The sequence below is a fragment of the Saimiri boliviensis genome, chromosome 21 (genome assembly GCF_048565385.1).
Source record: "Saimiri boliviensis isolate mSaiBol1 chromosome 21, mSaiBol1.pri, whole genome shotgun sequence".
NCBI lineage: Eukaryota > Metazoa > Chordata > Mammalia > Primates > Cebidae > Saimiri > Saimiri boliviensis.
The window spans coordinates 26,869,154-26,890,248 of NC_133469.1; the positions used below are offsets into that span (position 1 = coordinate 26,869,154).

At 49.9% G+C, this 21,095-nt stretch overlaps 1 protein-coding gene across 2 annotated transcripts in view; it reads left to right on the top strand.

Moving 5' to 3' along the window:
• Positions 1-18,195, top strand: part of UPB1 (beta-ureidopropionase 1) — a 38,957-nt gene extending 20,762 nt beyond the window's left edge. The window contains exons 5-10 of one of the 2 annotated variants that reach the window (XM_003938531.4): positions 2,940-3,101; positions 5,434-5,603; positions 10,180-10,261; positions 12,397-12,439; positions 13,664-13,818; positions 16,987-18,195. In XM_003938531.4, coding sequence (XP_003938580.1) covers positions 2,940-3,101; positions 5,434-5,603; positions 10,180-10,261; positions 12,397-12,439; positions 13,664-13,818; positions 16,987-17,070 — 696 coding nt within the window. In that variant the 3' untranslated portion in view covers positions 17,071-18,195. The remainder of the gene's footprint in view (positions 1-2,939; positions 3,102-5,433; positions 5,604-10,179; positions 10,262-12,396; positions 12,440-13,663; positions 13,819-16,986) is intronic. The other variant, XM_010349234.3, reaches the window with a different exon arrangement.
• Positions 18,196-21,095: the final 2,900 nt, after the last annotated feature.

Below are 21,095 nucleotides of genomic sequence, written 5' to 3' on the forward strand. Positions count from 1 at the left end.
ATGGTGGTGCGTGCCTGTAATCCCAGCTACTCAGGAGGCTGAGGCAGGAGAATTGCCCGAACCCAGGAGGCGGAGGTTGGGGTGAGCCGAGACCGCGCCATTGCACTCCAGCCTGGGTAACAAGAGCAAACTCTGTCTCAAAACAAAAACAAAAACAAAAACAAACAACAAAGAAAAACCCCTCATAATACATGTCGTGTGGTCCTATTTACATGAACTCTCCAGAATAGGCAAATCCATAGAGAAGATTAGTGGCAGTGAGGGGCTAGGGGCGTGGAAGGAAGGGAGTGATTGCTAATGGGTACAAAGTTTCCATTTAGGGTGATGAAATGTTCTAAAATTAGATAGTGGTGATGGTTGCGCAACTCTGAATATCCTGAATACTACTGAATTGCACACTTCAAAAGAGTGACTCCTTGTTCTGCTCTTTCCCCACTTCCCATTACTGGACTTGACCAATAATCTTTTTTTTTTTTTTTGAGACAGAGTTTGGCTCTTGTTACCCAGGCTGGAGTGCAATGGCGCAATCTCGGCTCACCACAACCTCTACCTCCTGGGTTCAGGCAATTCTCCTGCCTCAGCCTCCTGAGTAGCTGCGATTACAGGCATGTGCCACCATGCCCAGCTAATTTTTTGTATTTTTAGTAGAGACGGAGTTTCACCATGTTGACCAGGATGGTCTTGATCTCTTGACCTCGTGATCCACCCGCCTCGGCCTCCCAAAGTGCTGGGATTACAGGCTTGAGCCACTGCGCCCGGCTTATTTTCACCTCTTTTTTTTTTTTGAGACGGAGTTTCGCTCTTTTTACCCAGGCTGGAGTGCAATGGCACGATCTCGGCTCACTGCAACCTCCGCCTCCTGGGCTCAGGCAATTCTCCTGCCTCAGCCTCCTGAGTAGCTGGGATTACAGGCACGCGCCACCATGCCCAGCTAATTTTTGTATTTTTAGTAGAGACGGGGTTTCACCATGTTGACCAGGATGGCCTCGATCTCTCGACCTCGTGATCCACCCGCCTCGGCCTCCCAAAGTGCTGGGATTACAGGCTTGAGCCACCGCGCCCGGCCTATTTTCGCCTCTTAACGAAAGAACTCTCTTCATTTCTTTATATTCTCTCTCAGATTTTATGTACATACTTTGGGGCTTTTGCGGCACAGCTATGTGTAATCATGGTGACTTTATCAGTACTTAGTTGTGATTCCAAACACTGGTGTTCTCAGGCTATAGGGGAAAAAAAAATCTGTCACTCACCAGGTTGTTGGTTCGTTGCTGTGGAGAAGAGGAAGGGGACTGGTTAGGGGACTTTTGCAGATGATAAGCCTGAGCCAGGGCTGGGGAAGAGTGTAAAAGGGAGCTGATGCCAGGGACACTCTGCTTCCGCAGGGACTTACGGCTGCTCTAAACACGGCCCTTAGTCCTGTTTTCTGAGTGTGCCTCTTCCCTGTTCTGTTGTTAAAGCCAGAGATCATGATGGCTAATTAGAGCAGAGGACCAATGACCCACCAGGCTGCTCATCCTGAGGTCACCAGGGCTTGATGTTCTTACTTGAGACAAAAGGAATTTGCTGTCAACGAGATTTATTTTTGGTATAGATAAGAAGTTTGATGATGATGATGATGATTATTTTTTTTTTTTTGAGACGAAGTTTCGCTCGTTACCCAGGCTGGAGTGCAATGGCATGATCTTAGCTCACCGCAACCTCCGCCTCCTGGGCTCAGGCAATTCTCCTGCCTCAGCCTCCTGAGTAGCTGGGATTACAGGCATGCACCACCATGCCCAGCTAATTTTTTGTATTTTTTTTTTTTTTTAAGATGGGGTTTCACCATGATGGCCAGGCTGGTCTTGAACTCCTGACCTCAGGTGATCCACCCACCTTGGCCTCCCAAAGTGCTAGGATTACAGGTGTGAGCCACCATGCCCAGCCTTAATTTTTTGTATTTTTAGAAGAGACGGGGTTTCACTATGTTGACCAGGATGGTCTCGATCTCTTGACCTCATGATCTACCTGCCTTGGCCTCCTGAAGTGCTAGGATTACAGGCATGAGCCACCACACCGGCCTTCTTTTTATTCTTTTTTTAAAGTGTAAAATATATATAAAATATACCATTTTAACCATTTTAAGTTCAATACTATAAAGTATATTCACATTATACAGATCTCAAGAACTTTTGCATCTTGCAAATCTGACTTGATACCCGTTAAACAATAGCTCCCCACTCCCCCAACCCCTGGCAACCACCATGCTATTAATATTATACTTTCCATTTCTGCGAATTTGACTACTCGATACCTTACACAAATGGAATCATATAGTATTTGTCTTTTTGGGACTGGCTTATTTCATTTAGCATATCATCAAAGTTCATCCATGTATAGCATAGAACCATAGCATCTAAGGCTGAATGATACTCCATTATATGGGTGTGCCACGTTGCGTTTATCCATTCACCCACTGATGGGCACTTGGGTGAATGGATGAACGAAACATGGCACATTTCACCCAAGTGCCTGTCACATTTGTAAACCCATGTTCAGTGTGGCATTACTCACAACAGCAAAAAGGTTGCTATTGTCAGTAATGCCGCAGTGAACATGCATTTGCAAATCTCTTTGAGACCCTGCTTTCAGTCCTTTTGGATATATACCCAGGATTGGGATTGCCAGATCAAATGGTAATTCTTGTGTCATTTTTTGAGGAACTCCCATATGGTTTTCCAGAGCAGCTGCGCCATTTTGCCGTACCACCAACTGTGCACAGGACAATGACGATTCTTATTTAGCAAAGCGTGGACGTCAGGGCAGTTAGTGTTCCAAACAAGTGCAAGTGATTGCTCTGACCCAAGCCTAATGATTTAGTAGGACCATTAAATTCTTCCTCAATAAAAAACTACAACAATTGGTTTGAAAGTGGGACTCTGCTATATTCATCATTTTTCCAGCTGGCAAAGAACCATAACATGGTGGTGGTGTCTCCCATCCTGGAACGCGACAGGGAGCATGGGGACGTTTTGTGGAATACAGCCGTGGTGATCTCCAATTCTGGAGCAGTCCTGGGAAAGACTAGGAAGAACCACATCCCCAGAGTGGGTGATTTCAACGAGGTGAGCCACTGTCAGATAACCAGCCCTGCCCACTTGCCCCTCTGTGTACTGTGGATCTCTGTGGGACTTTCTGTGGGGAAGTTCCGTGCAGGGTAATGCTCCATGTCATGAACACTCCGCTGGTCCACAGTGTGGCTGCGGGGCTCAGAGGCTCACCTGACATTGCCGTGCATCACACAGGCAGACAGGATTCAGGCAGGACTCTTCAGAGGAGTCCCAACACCTTTAGCACAATGGCGTATTTTTTTTTTTTTTCAATACAACCTGATTTGGCCTCCTGAATTCTTCTTTGAAGTCGGTAGGATGTATATAAATTAAAATCAAAAACAGGCTGGGCGTGGTGGCTCAAGCCTGTAATCTCAGCACTTTGGGAGGCCAAGGCAGGGGAGGATCATGAGGTGAGGAGTTTGAGACCAGCCTGACCAACATGGTGAAACCCTGTCTCTACTAAAAATACAAAAATACAAATTAGCTGGGTGTGGTGGCGGTCACCTATAATCCCTGCTACTTGGGAGGCTGAGGCAGGAGAATCGCTTGAACCCAGGAGGCTGAGGTTGCAGTGAGCTGAGATCGCGCCATTGCACTCCAGCCTAGGTGACAGAGCGAGACTCTGTCTCAAAAAAACAAAAATAAATACTGCACAAACACGAAATTATTCCTGTGGCCCCTTTTCAGACTCAGAGCCTAGCACACCACAGCCCTGTCCTTGTTTGGACCATGGCATTCCTTGTCCATGACTCATGGGGGGGGTCTGAGGTGGCCCATGTCTGTGTCAGGTGACAGCGAGCAAACGTGTATCTGTGTATGTGTGCATTATGTGGTGTTTTCATGTGTCCTGTGATCAGGGCATAAGTTGGGGGGACCATTTTAGTTGATTAATGCCAACCCCTAGATAGGTAAGATGGCAGGGGGTGGACATTTGAAGGAGGGAAATGAGCGCTGTCTACTGCCTAAGATTCTAAATCTGAACTTGCTTTGTGGTTAATACAGTTGTTCAGGGTGTGATGTCCCCAGTTCTCTCTCCATGATTGTGGGAGTCCTGGCCGTTCTCAGGCTGGTCAGACAGACGAGAAATGGTCTGCAGTGCTAGAGAAGGTTTCCCAGGGAGAAAGACGAACCCAGTGTTTCTCAGAAACAGCAGGAGGTGGGGGTAGAAGACGCACCCCTAACCTGTTTACCCTGGGATTAATATTTAGCTCCCTACAGATATAGCACAGGGCTTGTCTCAGCGCAGCAGGATCTACTCTGGTGTCCACCACATGCACACATCCTGGTTGTTGCCTGACCATGGCCAATTTTGATGGCCAGGGTCAGGAGGAGGTGAAAGGCTCCCAGAGCCAGGCGTGGTGGCTCAAGCCTGTAATCTCAGCCCTTTGGGAGGCCGAGGCGGGTGGATCACGAGGTTGAGAGATCGAGACCACCCTGGTCAACATGGTGAAACCCCGTCTCTACTAAAAATACAAACAATTAGCTGGGCATGGTGGCGCATGCCTGTAATCCCAGCTACTCAGGAGACTGAGGCAGGAGAATTGCCTGAACCCAGGAGGCGGAGGTTGCGGTGAGCCGAGATCGCGCCATTGCACTCCAGCCTGGGTAACAAGAGCGAAACTCTGTCTCAAAAAAAAAAAAAAAAGCTCCCAGAGCAGATCTGTTTGGGATCCCGATTTGCCCTCTAGCTTCCCTCAGTGCTGTCCAGGACAGTGTCCCTGCCCTGGCACCGTGAGGAGCAGACAGACAGGCAGAGATGGGAGGATGGGGTCCAGTGTGCCTGCCCCACAGGGACCTCCTTAACCCTAGGCAGGTTGGAGAAGGTGCGCTTTCAGGGTTCCACTAGAAGGTCTGGCCTTAATCATTTGGGCGAGTTACGCCCACTGAGGAAACAGCTTTCTCCTCTGAACAGGGAGATGGTTACTTGGATGTGCTCCGGGTCCCCGGGGCTCCACTGTTCTATATAATGACGTGTGGTAGCTGAGGGCAGTGACCACCTCATGTTAACGCCAGCCAAACCTGAGCCTTAGAGTTGGACCACGACTGAAACCTCACCAGAATTTGAAATAGTGTGGAACGTCATTGTGGTGACTTTTTTGACATGTCACAAAGGAGACGGGGCAAATACTTCAGCCACTGTAATTTCCCCCGGGGGTGGCTTGTTTGGTGTCAGGGTTTTTTTCTGTGTGTTTTGTTTTTATCATACTGAAATTCTGGAACTTAGAGTCACTCAGGAGTGTAACCATCCCTGGACTACAGGTGATACTTCTGTTTTTCTGCCAAGTCTAAGGAAAGGGACATCTTAAAGGTCAGAGGCATCAGTATGTGGCCCTTTGCTTTTCAGTCCACTTACTACATGGAAGGAAACCTGGGCCACCCCGTGTTCCAGACACAGTTTGGAAGGATCGCGGTGAACATTTGCTACGGGCGGCACCACCCCCTCAACTGGCTGATGTACAGCCTCAACGGGGCCGAGATCATCTTCAACCCATCGGCCACCATTGGAGCACTCAGGTGACTCACTTGGTGGGGTCTGGGGGCTTCCTGGGGCCCAGCCAGCTGAAACCCAAGGGTGGGCTGTGGAGCTCAAAGGTGGCAGCAGGCAGTCCCAGCCACCAGGATGTTAACAGAGCTGAGCCCCGTGTGACCAGCTTTTCAGTTTAAAAAAAAAAAAAAAATCCTTGAGATGGTAATGAACAATCCCCCACCACAGCAAGAGCTGCTCTACGGTAAAACACCAACCTCTGCTGTGATTCTGAAGACTGAGATGAAAATAATTCCCCCCTTCCCTGTAGTCACCAGGGGACTTCAGAAAGCCCCACTTTGGGCTGGGCTCGGTGACTCACACCAGTAATCCCAGCACTTTGGGAGACCAAGGCAGGCGGATTACTTGAGGTCAGGAGTTCGAGACTAGCCTGGCCAACCTGGCAAAACCCTGTCTCTACTAAAATTACAAAAAGTAGCTGGGTGTGGTGGCATGCACCTGTAGTCCCAGCTACTTGAGAGGCTGGGGCAGGAGAATCACTTGAATCTGGGAGGTGGAGGTTGCAGTGAGCCAAGATGGCACCACTGTACTCCAGCCTGGTGACAGAGTGAGACTCTGTCTCAGGAAAAAAAAAAAAAAAAAAAAAAAAAAAAAAAACCCTCACATCTAAGTCCTTGGAGCATAGTAGGTGCCAGACATCTGGACAAGAGAAGCAGCAAATGAGGGAGCTGCTGATCAGTCAAGGAAACTTGTCTTTAACCAGAGAAGGGTTTTATTTTTGTAACACCTAAGTGTTTTGGTGTTAGCCTCACCCCTAAACAGATACAACTGGCCTTGTCAGGCAGGGCTGGGGGATGAGGGGAGAGTGGCCCTGGAAGTCCGAGAACTCCTGGGCAGCACCCCACCCCCTGGGCCCCTCATTTAGGAGCCACAGCCAGTGAGCTGATCTGAGCCTGCCTGACTGTGCTGCTGCCGCCTCTCTCTTCCCCAAAGGCTAAGCATTTGGGTGGTTTCCAGTTTTGCATCACTACAAGTAACAGAACTCTAGGAATTTATATGCAAATACTTTCTTCCCAACTCACTTCCTCCCAAGCAGGATTCCTGCAGCAGGAGGTGCTGGCTTTCACTCTCTGTGGTCTTGGCTGTCCATGTCCTCAGCAGGACAGGGGTGTGCCCTGTCCTGCTGTGGGTGGGGAACGGGGAGCTCTGGTGGGTGGGCAGCTTTGAGTCTCTGCAGCCCACACTCGTCTCTCTTGTCCTCATTCTCGACGAAATTTCGATTGAATTTCTTCTAAATGTCAGGGTGTAATGTTTACCTTTTCTTTTCAGCACACTGCCCCTTTCTCAAGAGTGACATCCCCTCCGCCTTCTGCGTTTGCACAGCAGGTTCCTTCTGGAGCCAGAATGTAACCCCTTGTCTGTTACCTCAGGTCTACCACCCTGCCCACGAACCTGGAGGTCTGGTCCATGTCCAGGAGGGGTACTGTTGGGTAGAAGGGGAAAAATCAGCCCTCAATCTCCCCTCAGAGAACATTCTGGAATCTTATGGTGGCCAGGTCACCAGTGACAGCGTTCATTGGTGGTCGGGGGTAGGGTTATTACTGGTCATCCAGCTACCAGGCCTGAGCAGAACTTTGCTCCACCCCCTAGAGCAGCCCCCTCCGCTGGCTCTGAGTAAGATACTTGGCAAGCTCCATCTCCCTGCAGGGGTCCCTATAGGAACCAGAAGCAGGAGCGTATCTGGCTTCTGGGCCAGAGCAGGCAAAGCTATGGCCATGGACTCAGATGGCTCCTGGCCTTGTGTGTTCAGAGGCCCTCCCTAACCCTTTCATCTTAGGCTTTTATTAGCTCCGGTTAGGCAAACAAGCACCCCAGTGTAATATGCATATAATTGCTATGTCCTCAGCAGCCTATTAGGCTTATTAAAAATGATTGATTTTTCCTTCCTCAGCCAAGAATCATCCAACCCTTGGCTTTTCAGGGTGAGGCTGGTAGTAAAAACTACCACGTCTTTTGGAAGGCAGTATGTTTCATGAGCTCCTAAAATGCTCATGCCCTTTGGCCTGACAATGATACCCTTAGAACTGCAGCCTGAAGAAACGATCTAAAAGAGGGAGGGAGAGCCAGGCACAGTGGCTCACATCTGTAATCCCAGCACTTCGGGGGGCCAAGGCTGGCAGATCACTTGAGGTCAGGAGTTTGAGACCAGCCTGACCAACATGGTGAAACACCATCTCTACTAAAAATACAAAAACTAGCCAGTCGTGGTTGTGGACCTCTGTCGTCCCAGCTATTCCGGAGGCTGAGGCAGGAAAATCGCTTGAACCCGGGAGGCAGAGGTTGCAATGAGCTGAGACTGTGCCACTGCATTCCAGCCTGGGTGACACAGCAAGACAGGAAAAAAAAAAAAAATGGGAAAGGCAATGCCTGCGAGGGTGCTCACAAATCTTATTTACAATAATCAAAAAGCTGGCCTCGGGGGAAGTGTCCAGGTTAAGTATATTGCAACCCATCTCTTCCACAGGTGATTGTACAGCCACTAAAAAGAGTCATTATGAAGGTAATGCAACATGACAAAAGCCTGTGAGCAAGAAAAAGATGTTCAGGCTATGGTCAGAACTCTTGGAAAAAAGAAAAACAAGTTAGCCTATGGAGAAGGATAGTCATGGAGTGTGGGTGAAAGGCAGCAGGTGGTTTATTATATGATAGGCTTCTGGGTGGTTTGCTTAAAATAATTAATGATGGAATTGATAGTGTTTTTTAGCACGATGCTGGGCAAATCCCCACCAGCTGCACACAAGCATTGGATCATAGCTTCCAGAACCATCCATTCCCTTTTCTGGCACCTTCTGCCTGTGTAAGAGACAGACACGTACATGTGTATGCACACACGTGGGCCAGCAGGGTGTCGTCATTCATTTTTGAGTCCCACAGTTCTCAGCACACAGTAGTGTCTGAGTGCTTTTGATTGGGTTATCCCGATAATCCCGGAATGTGTCCTTTGCAGCTTGTATGACCGAAGATTTCTGCCACCTGTGTATATTCATTGGCAAGTCACCATCCCATCCCCTTGCTGCATCTTGCCTTCCCACTGCGATTATTTTTAGGGCTTTGTGAGCACTGCACTGGGAATATGGCAACGGTCCCCACTTCCCCATCGGACTCATGATTCCCTCACACACTGGGCTCTCACTAACCCCAGCTTCCTTTCCCCTGGTAGTTTTGAGAGCATACATTTTATTGCCAGCTGTGGGTTTGGGTCCTGTGCAGAACACCTCCCTGGAGAATTGCAACTAAGATGTTTATGGCAATCGCCCTGCAAGTGTCTGTTTAATTCCTGAAAATGTCATTTACTGGTGTGTTTCTGTAAAAGTCGTTTCTGAAAAGTTTTGTCAGCTTGGCTTAGCAGCTGGGGGAAAAAAAGCAGCAAAATGAGTCCCCTCAATCAAGCTTGTGATTGTTTTTTTTTTTTTTTTTTTTTTTTTTTTTTTTTTTTTTTTAGACTTGTGAATCCTCCTGAGAAATTAGGCTTGTGACAAGCACCCACCCCCTCCACCTACTCCCTGGTTTAAACCAGGTGCATGCTGACAGGAAGATTCCGGGGCATTTTGCTCCCAGTCACACGGTGTTTCTAAGTGGGCATTACTCCTGTCAATCTGGAGTCTTAAAGATGTTCCTCAGACAAAAGATAATTAGTGACACAAGGCCCACTGGCTTCCATGTCACATCTTCGTTGGCAGGCCAGAGAAGGACAGGGTCTCTAGTTGAGGCTCTATCTCCCGTCACACTCTGCCTTTGCAGGTGCTAGACTGAGGAAGGCCCACAGCTCAGCCGAGCCCATGGGATGCCTCCCTGCTGGGCCACTTCCCCACTGGCCAGTAAGAGAACCAGGGAGTCTTTAGAGACTCAGGGTTCAGAAGAGGGAAATGGGAAATCACTGGGGAAATGGACCAGCCTGAAGGAGGTGATCCTGCTGCAGAATCTGACCCCTTATCCCATTACCTAAGTTCCTTTCTTGTTTGCTGGCCCTGAAATCTCCCCCTTTGGAGATTGCCTTGCCAGGCAGCACAGAAAGGTAGGAGAGTTAAGATAGGGCAGGTAGCGCCCATGCTTAGCCCTCACAGGCCCTGCACAAGCCCTCCAGGCCCCTGGCTCCCTTCTGGCATTCACCAGGAGAGGTTCTGCCCAGCCCAGAAGGTGGGTTCCGGGAGAAGAGATGGAGGCGGAAGTGGTGGTTATGGAACTCCTACCACATGGATCTTCACCTGCGTGGTCATTCAGTCTTCACAGTCTTCCTCTGAGGACCTTTCAGAAAAGGGAACAGGCTCAGGATGAGGATTTGATCCAGGTCTGCTAATTCTGGCAGAGCACAGCCACGTGGCTTCTGCCTGCAGCAGTCCCTTCCCAGAAGGGTGTTCAGGCCAGGGCAAGGTGCTGAAGACAGGCTGGCCTGCTTGCAGGTTTGGGGTGTGACCAGTGAGTCTTCTGGCTGTCCCCACCACTGGCCCAGGAAAGCCTGCAGCCAGGCCGAGCTCAGAGGGCTGAGCATCGACAAAGTCTGGCCAGAAAGTCGGCAACCTGGTTCCTCTTGGTCCTCTCTTACAGCGAGTCCATGTGGCCCATCGAGGCCAGAAATGCAGCTATTGCCAATCACTGCTTCACCTGTGCTATCAATCGCGTCGGCACGGTAAGTCCCGAGGTCTGGCTGGGGAGAGGAGCCGCCACCTGGTGGCCCTGGTGGGGACACCCCATTCCCTCTGCACATGTGCCACAAATCCTAGGGTCCGGAAAGGGGTAAAACTGGCTTGGTCTGTTACTTTTAAGGATATCTCTGTCGTCCTGTTTTTTTCTGTTTTTTGTTTTTTTTGTGTGTGTTTGGCTGAAACCATTTTGAAAAGATCTTTGATGTGGCAGTTCTCACCCTGTCACCTCCAAGTATCCAGTTTATTTTCCCCATTGGCCCCATTCCCTGAACAGTTCTGACTGCCAACCAGAATGCACTTATATAGTCTCTGCCTCATCCTTATTAATCAGATATCAGACACCAATCAGAGAATCTGATCAGTCTGAGATAACCAGTGTTCCACACGAAGTCGATCGATCTGACTTCTAACAGCATAAAGAAACCTGATCTTTTTGGCTGGGTGCAGCAGCTCACACCTGTAATCCCAGCACTTTAGGAAGCCGAGGCTGGCAGATCACTTGAGGTCAGAAGTTTGAGACCAGCCTGGCCAACGTGGCAAAACCCTGTCTCTACTAAAAATATAAAAATTAGCAGGGCAGGCTGGCACGTGCCTGTAATTCCAGCTACTCAGGAGGCTGAAGCATGAGAATTGCTTGAATGAGGAGGCAGAGGTTGAAGTAAGACAAGATCATACCACTATACTCCAGCCTGAGTGAGTCTCCGCCTCAAAAAAAAAAAAAAAAAAAAAAAAAAAAAAAAAAAAGCTGGGCGTGGTGGCTCACGCCTGTAATCCCAGCACTTTGGGAGGCGGGTGGATCACGAGTTCAAGAGATCGAGACCATCCTGGTCAACATGGTGAAACCCCGTCTCTACTAAAAAAAAATACAAAAAATTAGCTGGGCATGGTGGTGCGTGCCTGTAGTCCCAGCTACTCGGGAGGCTGAGGTAGGAGAATTGCTTGAACCCAGGAGGCAGAGGTTGCAGTGCGCCGAGATCACGCCATTGCACTCCAGCCTGGGTAACAAGAACCAAACTCCATCTCAAAAAAAAAAAAAAAGTCCAGCCGAGGTGGGTGGATCACAAGGTCAAGAGATCGAGACCAACCTGGTCAACATGGTGAAACCCCGTCTCTACTAAAAATACAAAAAACTAGCTGGGCATGGTGGCGTGTGCCTGTAATCCCAGCTACTCAGGAGGCTGAGGCAGGAGAATTGCCTGAACCCAGGAGGCAGAGGTTGCGGTGAGCCGAGATTGCGCCATTGCACTCCAGCCTGGGTAACAAGAGCGAAACTCCGTCTCCAAAAAAAAAAAAAAAAAAAAAAAAAAAAAGTCCAGGTGTAGTGACTCGTGCCTGTAATCCCAGCACTTTGGGAGACTGAGGTGGGTGGATCACTTGAGGTCAGGAGTTCAGGACCAGCCTGGCCAACATGGTCAACATGGTGAAACCTCGCCTCTACTGAAAATACAAAAAAATAGCTGGGCCTGGTGGCAGGCGGCTGCTTAGGGAGGCTGAGGCAGGAGCATTGCTTGAACTGGGAAGTGGAGGTTACAGTGAGCCAAGAGTGTGTCATTGCATTCCAGCCTGGCCAACATGAGCAAAACTCCATCTCCAAATATAAATAATAAAAATAAATGAAAAGAAACCTGATGTTTTAGTTAGCCTGTGTAACCCCATCACAACAGGTTAATAGACAGTTTCCATTAAGCTTTGGGGGAAATACTGAAAGCAGTGTGTGTACCCACACCCCCGCCCCGGGCCCACTGCTTTCACAGACCCAGGCCCAGGATTTTAAATACTTCTGGCAAACCAGCCTCCGTTGCCCACAGCCCTGAGAAACCAGTTTGTGCCCAGTGTCTGTCTTTTCTCTCAGATTATAAATTCCCCAAAGGCAACGTCCAGGTTTTTACCCTGCTTGTCAGATTCCCCGCCCCCCCCCCCACTGGCCCAGGGGTAGCTGTTCAGCATGGGTGTTTAATAAGCACTTAATTGCCCGGTGAGTACGGACCTTTCCAGCTCACCTTAACTGTTTCCTGGCTGACTCACCTTGGCCTGACTGCCCTGCTGGCTGAGCGAGCTGGAATGAGCGTAGCGGTAGCGCCACCTATAGGTTCGCCTTACCACGGTCTTGTCTTCACAGGAGCACTTCACGAACGAGTTTACCTCTGGAGATGGAAAGAAAGGTATGTCCCCTGAATTTCCATGGTGGCTGCAGTTGAGGAGCGGGCCTTCCTCTCCCCTTCTCTGTCTGCTTCCTCTGGTCGGGATCTGCCACACACATCATGTCTACATGCCTGGCATCTTGGAGGAGGCGCCAACCCCTCTGTGCTTTATTGCCTGCAGCAGGGGAATCGGCCTGTGGGTGGGGTGTGGATGGGCACACCTGGGCTTGAGGACTGGGTTGGACTCCATCCATCCCCTGGGACTGGTGTGAAGATAGACCGAGAGGATGTCGGGGATCCTTTGTGAGCTCCTGCCAGGGAGAGGGGCTCTCATCCGGCCTGTCTCACCCCCTACTGCCCAAACCAGCTGTACAGGTGCCCCAGGGCATTGGCATGGATGGCCCTGGGTTTCTAGAGTCCACAGGTTGTTTTGATCTGAGGGCATGGACCACCTCACCTCTGCTAAGAGCCCTAAAGATCGATACAAAAGGTCTTTAAAAAAAAAAAAAAAAAAAAAACACAACCCTAAAGACTCCTTTCCCATGTCTCTGGCCAAGAATGAGGGAGGTAGGGACTGCCCCTCCCTCACCAGGGAAGTATCTGAACTAGCTCAGAGTATCCTGTAGAAAGCCGAAAGGGGCTGAGCAGATCCGTTTTCCAGGAAAACACTTCCTGAAAGGGTCCCAGATGCCCCTACTGCAGGGCCCAGACTTCTAGAGTCCCCGATGCTAGTTAATTTACTGCAAATAGACATGCAGAAAAGGCAGGAGAATGAACATCGACTGGGTTCCTGCTGCGACTGGACCATGCTAGGCCCTGCCCAGCCCCACCTGTTCCTTACGTGTGTCGGGGGTGGCTGCTAGGCCTCCCTGACTCTGAGGAGACCAGGGCATGGAGGGAGGGTGAGGGTGACGCAGCAGGCCAGGCAGAGGAAGGCAGAGCCTCTAGCTTACTTTGGGGGCCCACATAGGAAGCCCCCAGAGTGTGACTTTCTGATTTCCTTTGGCTGTGGGTGGGAGCAACACCTCTCAGAAAGGTGACATTTAGACGTTTCCCCAGGGGCAAAGGGGAGCAGCATAAGGGGGGCATTTGCAGCAACTCGCTGGGCCTTCAGGCCTGAGGAGGGAGATGGGCCCTTTGGGCCTCAGCATTTGGCAGACACTGGGGAGGATGGTGTGGACCTTGTCCTGGAGTCCACAGCGCATCCCCACAAGCTCACAGATGTATTTCTTTGCTCCTCTAAAGCTCACAAGGACTTTGGCTACTTCTATGGCTCGAGCTATGTGGCAGCCCCTGACAGCAGCCGGACTCCTGGGCTGTCCCGTACCCGGGATGGACTGCTGGTTGCCAAGCTCGACCTAAACCTCTGCCAGCAGGTGAATGATGTCTGGAACTTCAAGGTAGGTCCCCAGGACCCCTGCTGTTAAACCTGTTCCTCTGCTTTGGCTCTCATCCTGCTCTCAGGGCTGGGAACTACTGTTGTGGGGTTGCCCACGGCAGCATGGGGTACCAGCTCCCACCCGAGGGCTCCATGTGAGCTGAGGGCTGAATCTCGGCCTCCTTGCTGGCTCCCGGGAGGAACAGTTGGGCCAAACAATGTACAGGCAGCAGACTGCAATAAATTCTCCTCTCATCTGATTTAGATTCTGGGTGCCTTCAGACAAATTAATCTCAATTTCATTTGTCCAGAGAATAGAATGGATTGGCTCTTCTAATCCTTTTTCCTTTCCAGGCATTTGCACTTATCACAAGATAAATGTGCACGTCTGGTTCTGCTTGTGGCCAGTCCCCACAGCCTAGGCCTTGATGATAGTGGCAAGTGGGTCCTGCAGAGAAATGGAATCTAGGCCTGACTCTGCCACACCCTTCCTCAGTCCCCTTAATTAAGCCCCTTCTGCTCCCAAAGCTAAGTACTCCCAGTTGTAAAATAAGGGGCTTGGCAAGAAGGTCCCATGCTGGCTTTGACACCTAATGCCCTGTGACGTTACGAGTCAGAGGAATGGCCGGGCGCGGTGACTCAAGCCTGTAATCCCAGCACTTTGGGAGGCCGAGGCGGGTGGATCATGAGGTCGAGAGATCGAGACCATCCTGGTCAACACGGTGAAACCCCGTCTCTACTAAAAATACAAAAAAATTAGCTGGGCATGGTGGCGTGTGCCTGTAATCCCAGCTACTCAGGAGGCTGAGGCAGGAGAATTGCCTGAACCCAGGAGGCGGAGGTTACGGTGAGCCGAGATCGCGCCATTGCACTCCAGCCTGGGTAACAAGAGCGAAACTCCGTCTCAAAAAAAAAAAAAAAATTTCAGAGGAATGGAGGTGTCTACCTTCCTGGGATGGGACTCTGCCCTAGAAGGGCTCACAGCTACAGAGTTTGCTGTATTCGTGTTCGGCAGTATTTCTACCAACTCAGCATCCCTTTTTCTTTTTTTGGTGGAGTGGGAGGCATGGAGACAAGGTCTTGGCTTTGTCATCCAGACCGGACCAATGGCATAACCGTAGCTCATGGCAGCCTTGACCTCCTGGGCTCGAGCCATACTCTCACCTCAGCCTCCCGAGTAACCGGGACTACAGACATGCATCATCAACACCACACCCAGCTAATTTTTAAATTGTTTATGGTCTCACTATGTTGCCCAGGCTGGTCTTGAACTTCTGGCTTCAAGCAATCCTCCCACCTCGGGCTCCCAAAATACCACGATTAGAGATGTGAGCCACTGTGCCCCGCCTCAGCCACCTTTTATAAGTAAATCGTATATGCAAATAAATGTCATATTGCTAGGCTGGGCACGCATGTAATCCCAGCGCTTTGGGAGGCTGAGGTGGGTGGATTACCTGAGGTCAGGAATTCAGGACCAGCCTGGCCAACATGGTGAAACCCTGTCTCTACTAAAAAATACAAAAATTAGCCAGGCATGGTGGCAGCACCTGTAATCCTAGCTACTTGGGAGGCTGAGACAGGAGAATTGCTTGAACTCGGGAGGCGAAGGTTGCAGTGAACCGAGATCGTGCCATTGCACTCCAGCCTGGGTGATAGAGCAAAACTCCATCTCGCAAAAAAAAGAAAAGTCACATTGTTATAACTGACTTTGCCTGATGTGACTGAGAGACCACCAGGGCCTTTAACCCAGACATTGGCTTTTGGCCTTGATCCCATTTTCTGAGCATGGGTTCCAGGGCACATTCCCCGAGTCTCAGATCCTTGTCAGACTAACAAGGTATTGCCCATGAGGGAGTCTCCTGACCTGTCTCTCCTCTTCCTGGGCAACTCGAGGAACGTAGTATTCCACCTAAATCAGAAGTTGGAGCCAAGAGTGCCAGCCAAATCTTCTAATAAGTATCTCAGGAGCAGTAAACCAAATGCTTTCTCATTAGACACTTTTTTTTTTTTTTTTTTGAGACAGAGTTTGGCTCTTGTTACCCAGGCTGGAGTGCAATGGCGCGATCTCGGCTCACCGCAACCTCCGCCTCCTGGGTTCAGGCAATTCTCCTGCCTCTACCTCCTGAGTAGCTGGGATTACAGGCATGCACCACTATACCCAGCTAATTTTTTTGTATTTTTAGTAGAGACGGGGTTTCACCATGTTGACCAGGATGGTCTCGACCTCTTGACCTCGTGATCCACCCGCCTCGGCCTCCCAAAGTGCTGGGATTACAGGCGTGAGCCACCACGCCTGGCCCTCATTAGACACTTCTTAGAAGCAGAACGTTTCCCAACTTTGGTAATGGGCATGAGCTCCTGTCAAGGCTTCTGGGGGTAGCCCACCTTGGGAAAGGAGGGAAGGAGGGAGAGCATGCTGGGTGTGAGCACTCTGGGTGGGCTTTCCAGCCCTACCAACCTCTGTATCCATGATGAGATGCCACATGGAGTAGACAGAACTCCATACCCATCCAGGAGACCAGCCTTTTTTTTTTTTTTTTTTTGGAGACAGAGTCTTGCTCCATCGCCAGGCTGGAGTGCAGTGGCACGGTCTCAGCTCACTGCAACTTCTGCCTCCTGGGTTCAGGCAATTCTCCTGCCTCAGCCTCCTGAGCAGCTGGGATTACAGGCGCACGCCACCACACTCAGTTAATTTTTGTATTTATTAGTAGAGACGGGGTTTCACCATGTTGGCCAGGATGGTGTTGATCTCCTGACCTCATGATCCACCTATCTCAGCCTCCCAAAGTGCTGGGACTACAGGTGTGAGCCACCGTGCCCAGCTGAAATCTCGGCCTTTCGTACACCTGGCTGGTGATTTGGAGCAGTTCACTCCTCTCTGCGCTGTAGGCTGCTCTGGAAAGCAACAGGACCATGGGACTCCCCTCCTCCCTCCTGCCTCAGCAGACCACACCTTCCGGATAGACAGATCTAAGAGGTCACAGCAGGCAAGGTTGGGCTGTATGAGTCATCGCGGCATCTCTGAACTTTGCCACAATACCAGAATTGGTGCCAAGAGGTCACTGTCAACGAGCCTTCCAGACACATTCCTGTCCCGTGGCTGCCCTCCAGTGGCAAGAGGTGGTGGCGTGTAAGTGATGGGCATTTATAAAACCAGAACCTCTAAAGTACATCTGTGTTTTGCTTTCAGATGACGGGCAGATATGAGATGTATGCACGGGAGCTCACCGAAGCTGCCAAGCCCAACTACAGCCCCACCATTGTGAAAGAGTAGCTGGCTTCAGTGCCTGCCTTGGGGTGAAGGAGACACCTCTGCCCCAGCAGATTAGCAAGCGTGGCAGGTTTAACATATCCAACATATTCCCCAACAACATTGTCCAGGTCAGCTTTAAAATGCCCAGGCAGCGGGAGGGTGGCATGGGGAGTGTCTTTTTTTTTTTTTTTTTTTTGAGATGGAGTCTTGCTCTGTCACCCAGGCTGGAGTACAGTAGCACAATCTCGGCTCACTGCAACCTCCACCTCCCGGGTTCAAGCAATTCCCTGCCTCAGCTTCCCAAGTAGCTGGGATTGCAGGCACCCACCACCAAGCCCAGCTAATTTTTATATTTTTACTAGAGATGGCGTTTCACCATCTTGACCAGGCTGGTCTTGAACTCCTGACCTTATGATCCACCCACCTTGGCCTCCCAGAGTGCTGGAATTACAGGCATGAGCCACCACGCCCAGCCAGGGAGTGACTTCTTAATGGGTAAGGGGCTTCTATGGTGCTGGAATCGTTTTGAGTCTAGGGAGAAGTGATGGTTGAACAATGTGGTGAATGTATTAGATGCCACTGAATTTGTATACTTCAGAAATGTTTTGGTTATGTGAATTTTACCTCAACTAAAAACAAAATGCCCAGGCACTGCTTGTGCTGTTGGATTTGAGATTAGCCAGATGATGCTGTCCATCCTGTCCACCAGTGGGAAGAGAGCTGATCCAGAGTCCCTGAGCCTATGGCATGGCTATGGTGGATGGGGTGGTCTTTGGATGTGACGGCCTAGCCAGGCTACAGTCCCCAGTAATTCAATCAGACACTAATCTAAGGTATTGCTGTGAAGGCATTTTGTAGATGTAGCAAAAGTCCATAACCAGTCAACTAAGTGAGATTATCTCAGATCATCTGGGCGAGCCTGACCTGATCTGTCAAAAGGCCTAAAGAGCAGAGCTGAGGGCTTCCCTGAGGAAGAAATCCTGCCTGTGGACAGCAGCCCAGCTCTTGGCGAGAGTTCCTAATAGCCTGCCCTTCCTGACAGCCTGCCCTTCCTGACAAGCCTGCCTTATAGATTTTGGACATGAGTAGCCAGCTCCTACAATCACTGAAGTCAATTACTTGCAATAAAGCTCAATACATACCCTACTTGTTCTGCTTCTCTAGTTGAATCTGACTGATACAGATTTTGGTGCCAGAAGTGGTTCTAGAGAAATGCAACCTTAAAGATTGAGTTTTCTGCATTGGTGCTGGATTTTTTTTTTTCTAATTCTTCCCTAGTTTGATTGAACTTAAAGGCATTAATAACTATTTCCGGCCGGGCATGGTGGCTCACGCCTATAATCTCAGCACTTTGGGAGGCCGAGGCAAGTGGATCACGAGGTCAAGAGATCGAGACCATCCTGGTCAACATGGTGAAACCCCGTCTCTACTAAAAAATAAAAAATTAGCTGGGCATGGTGGTGAGTGCCTGTAGTCCCAGCTACTCAGGAGGCTGAGGCAGGAGAATTGCCTGAACCCAGGAGGCGGAGGTTGCAGTGAGCCGAGATCGCGCCATTGCACTCCAGCCTGGGTAACAAGAGCAAAACTCCGTCTCAAAACAGAAAAAAAAAAGAAAAAAGGCTGTGCACAGTGGCTCATATCTGTAATCCCAGCACTTTGGGAGGTTGAGGCGGGGGGATCACTTGAGCTCAGGAGTTAAAGACCAGCCTGGGCAACATAGACCTTGTCCCTGTAAAAAATAATAATAATAGAAAAAAGAGGCCGGGGGGTGGTGGCTTATACCTGTAATCTCAGCACTTTGGGAGGTGGGGGTATTATAAGGTCAGGAGTTTGAGACCAGCCTGGCCAACATAGTGAAACCCCATCTCTGCTAAAAATACAAAAATTAACCGGGCATGGTGGTGTGTGCCCGTAGTCATAGCTACTCAGAAGGCTGAGGCAGGAGAATCGCTTGTACCTGGAAGGCAGAGGTTGTGGTGAGCTGAGATCACACTACTGCACTCCAGCTTGGGCAACAGAGTGAGACTCCATCTCAAAAAAAAAAAAGGGGGGGCTAAGGCGTTATTAAATATTAAATATACAGCACATATTAGACAAAAAAGTCTCAAACTTAAAGAATAAAATCATAAAAGTATGTTTTCCCCTAATAATGGAACAAAACCAGAAATCAGTAGCAAAGGGACTACTGAAAAGTTTAAAAAAGTAACATACTTTTTGTCTTCTGAGACAGCCTTGCTCTGTCGCCTAGGCTGGGGTACAGTGACACAGTTGTGGCTCATTGCAATCTCTGTCTCCTGGGTTCAAGTGATTTTTGTGCCTCAGCCTCCCAAATAGCTGGGACTAGAGGCACATGCCACCGCGCCTGGCTAATTTTTGTATTTTTAGTAGAGACAGGGTGTTGCCGTGTTGGCCAGGCTAGTCTTGAACTCCTAGCCTCAAGTGACCTGCCTGCCTCAGCCTCCCAAAGCGCTGGGATTACAAGCATCAGCCACTGCACCTGACCAACAACACACTTTTAAACAACCAATGGGTCAAAAGAAAGAATAAGGGAAATTAGATATCTTGAGACAAACGAAAACAAAAATACAACACACCAAAACTTATGGGATGTTGCAAAAGCAGTGCTGAAAGAAATGTATAGCTATAAATGCTTATGTTAAAAAAGTCTGGCCATGGTTGCTCACACCGTAATTCTAACACTTTAGGAGGATGAGGTGGGAGAATCACTTGGCTCCTCTACAAAAAATTTAAAAATTTACCCGGGATGGTGGTGCACACCTGTAGTCCCAGCAATTTCAGAGGCTGAGGTAGGAGAATTGCTTGAGCCCAGGGGTTTGGGGCTGCAGTGAGCTAAGTAAGCTATGATCGCACCACTGTACTTTGGTCTGAGCAACAGAGTGAGATACGGTCTTAAAAAAGAGTAAATAAAAGAGCTAACAGAAGCCAATAATAAAGATAAGGACAGAGATAGAGAATAGAAAAAGAAAGTCAACAAAACTGAAAGTTGCTGGGCGCAGTGGCTCACGCCTGTAATCCCAGCACTTTGGGAGGCCGAGGCGGGTGGATCACGAGGTCAAGAGATCGAGACCATCCTGGTCAACATGGTGAAACCCCGTCTCTACTAAAAATACAAAAAAAATTAGCTGGGCGAGGTGGTGCGTGCCTGTAATCCCAGCTACTCAGGAGGCTGAGGCAGGAGAATTGCCTGAACCCAGGAGGCGGAGGTTGCGGTGAGCCGAGATCGCGCCATTGCACTCCAGCCTGGGTAACAAGAGCGAAACTCCGTCTAAAAAAAAAAAGAAAAAAAAAAGTGACATTGGAAGAGAGTCCTGAGTGAGGGGACAAGGGAGGGAAGAGCAGGTACAAAGGCCCTGAGGGAGGAAAGGTCTTTGGCAGGTGGGAGGTACCAGAAGGCGGCCATCTGTTGGGAAGGCTTGATGTGGACATCAAGTCCTGGGAAGCTGAGGGGCCCTAAACAGCATAGGGCATCCTACTCACCAGATTCCCCAGAGCTGTGGGAAGCACAGTATTCCACTGGGGGCTCAGGGCAGAGCCTCAAGCAGTATTCAGGGTACATGTTTGGGCAGGCAGGCAGGAGGGAGGCTGAGAGTGGGGCAGAGGAAGCTACTGGAGGGGCCGCTGGTCTACCCCCACAGCATCTCAGCCTCCGTTTCCTGGCATTGAGTTTTTTTCCGTGAACACTCAAGTCCATGCTAGTCCCATCACTTGGGCCCTGGTGTGGCATTTGGGCTCAGATCTCTGTTCTAGCTTGGCCCCTTGGTTCCCAATGACGCCCATCCCAGAGTCTTTGGTCCGTCTCCCTCAACCCCAATTCTGCATGCTCTGAGGAGCCAACCCCACCCAGGACTCACCATCCCACCCACTTTCGTCTCTACTGCTTCAACATCTCCCTCATTTTGTTGTGTCTCCTGTAATTGCATTTGTTTCCATTCAGTTGAGCTGAGCCCCAAGGCCCTTCTACCTCCAGTACTGCCTGTCCAGGCTAGGCACAAGCATCCAGGCCTCAATGGGATGGATGTGGCCCT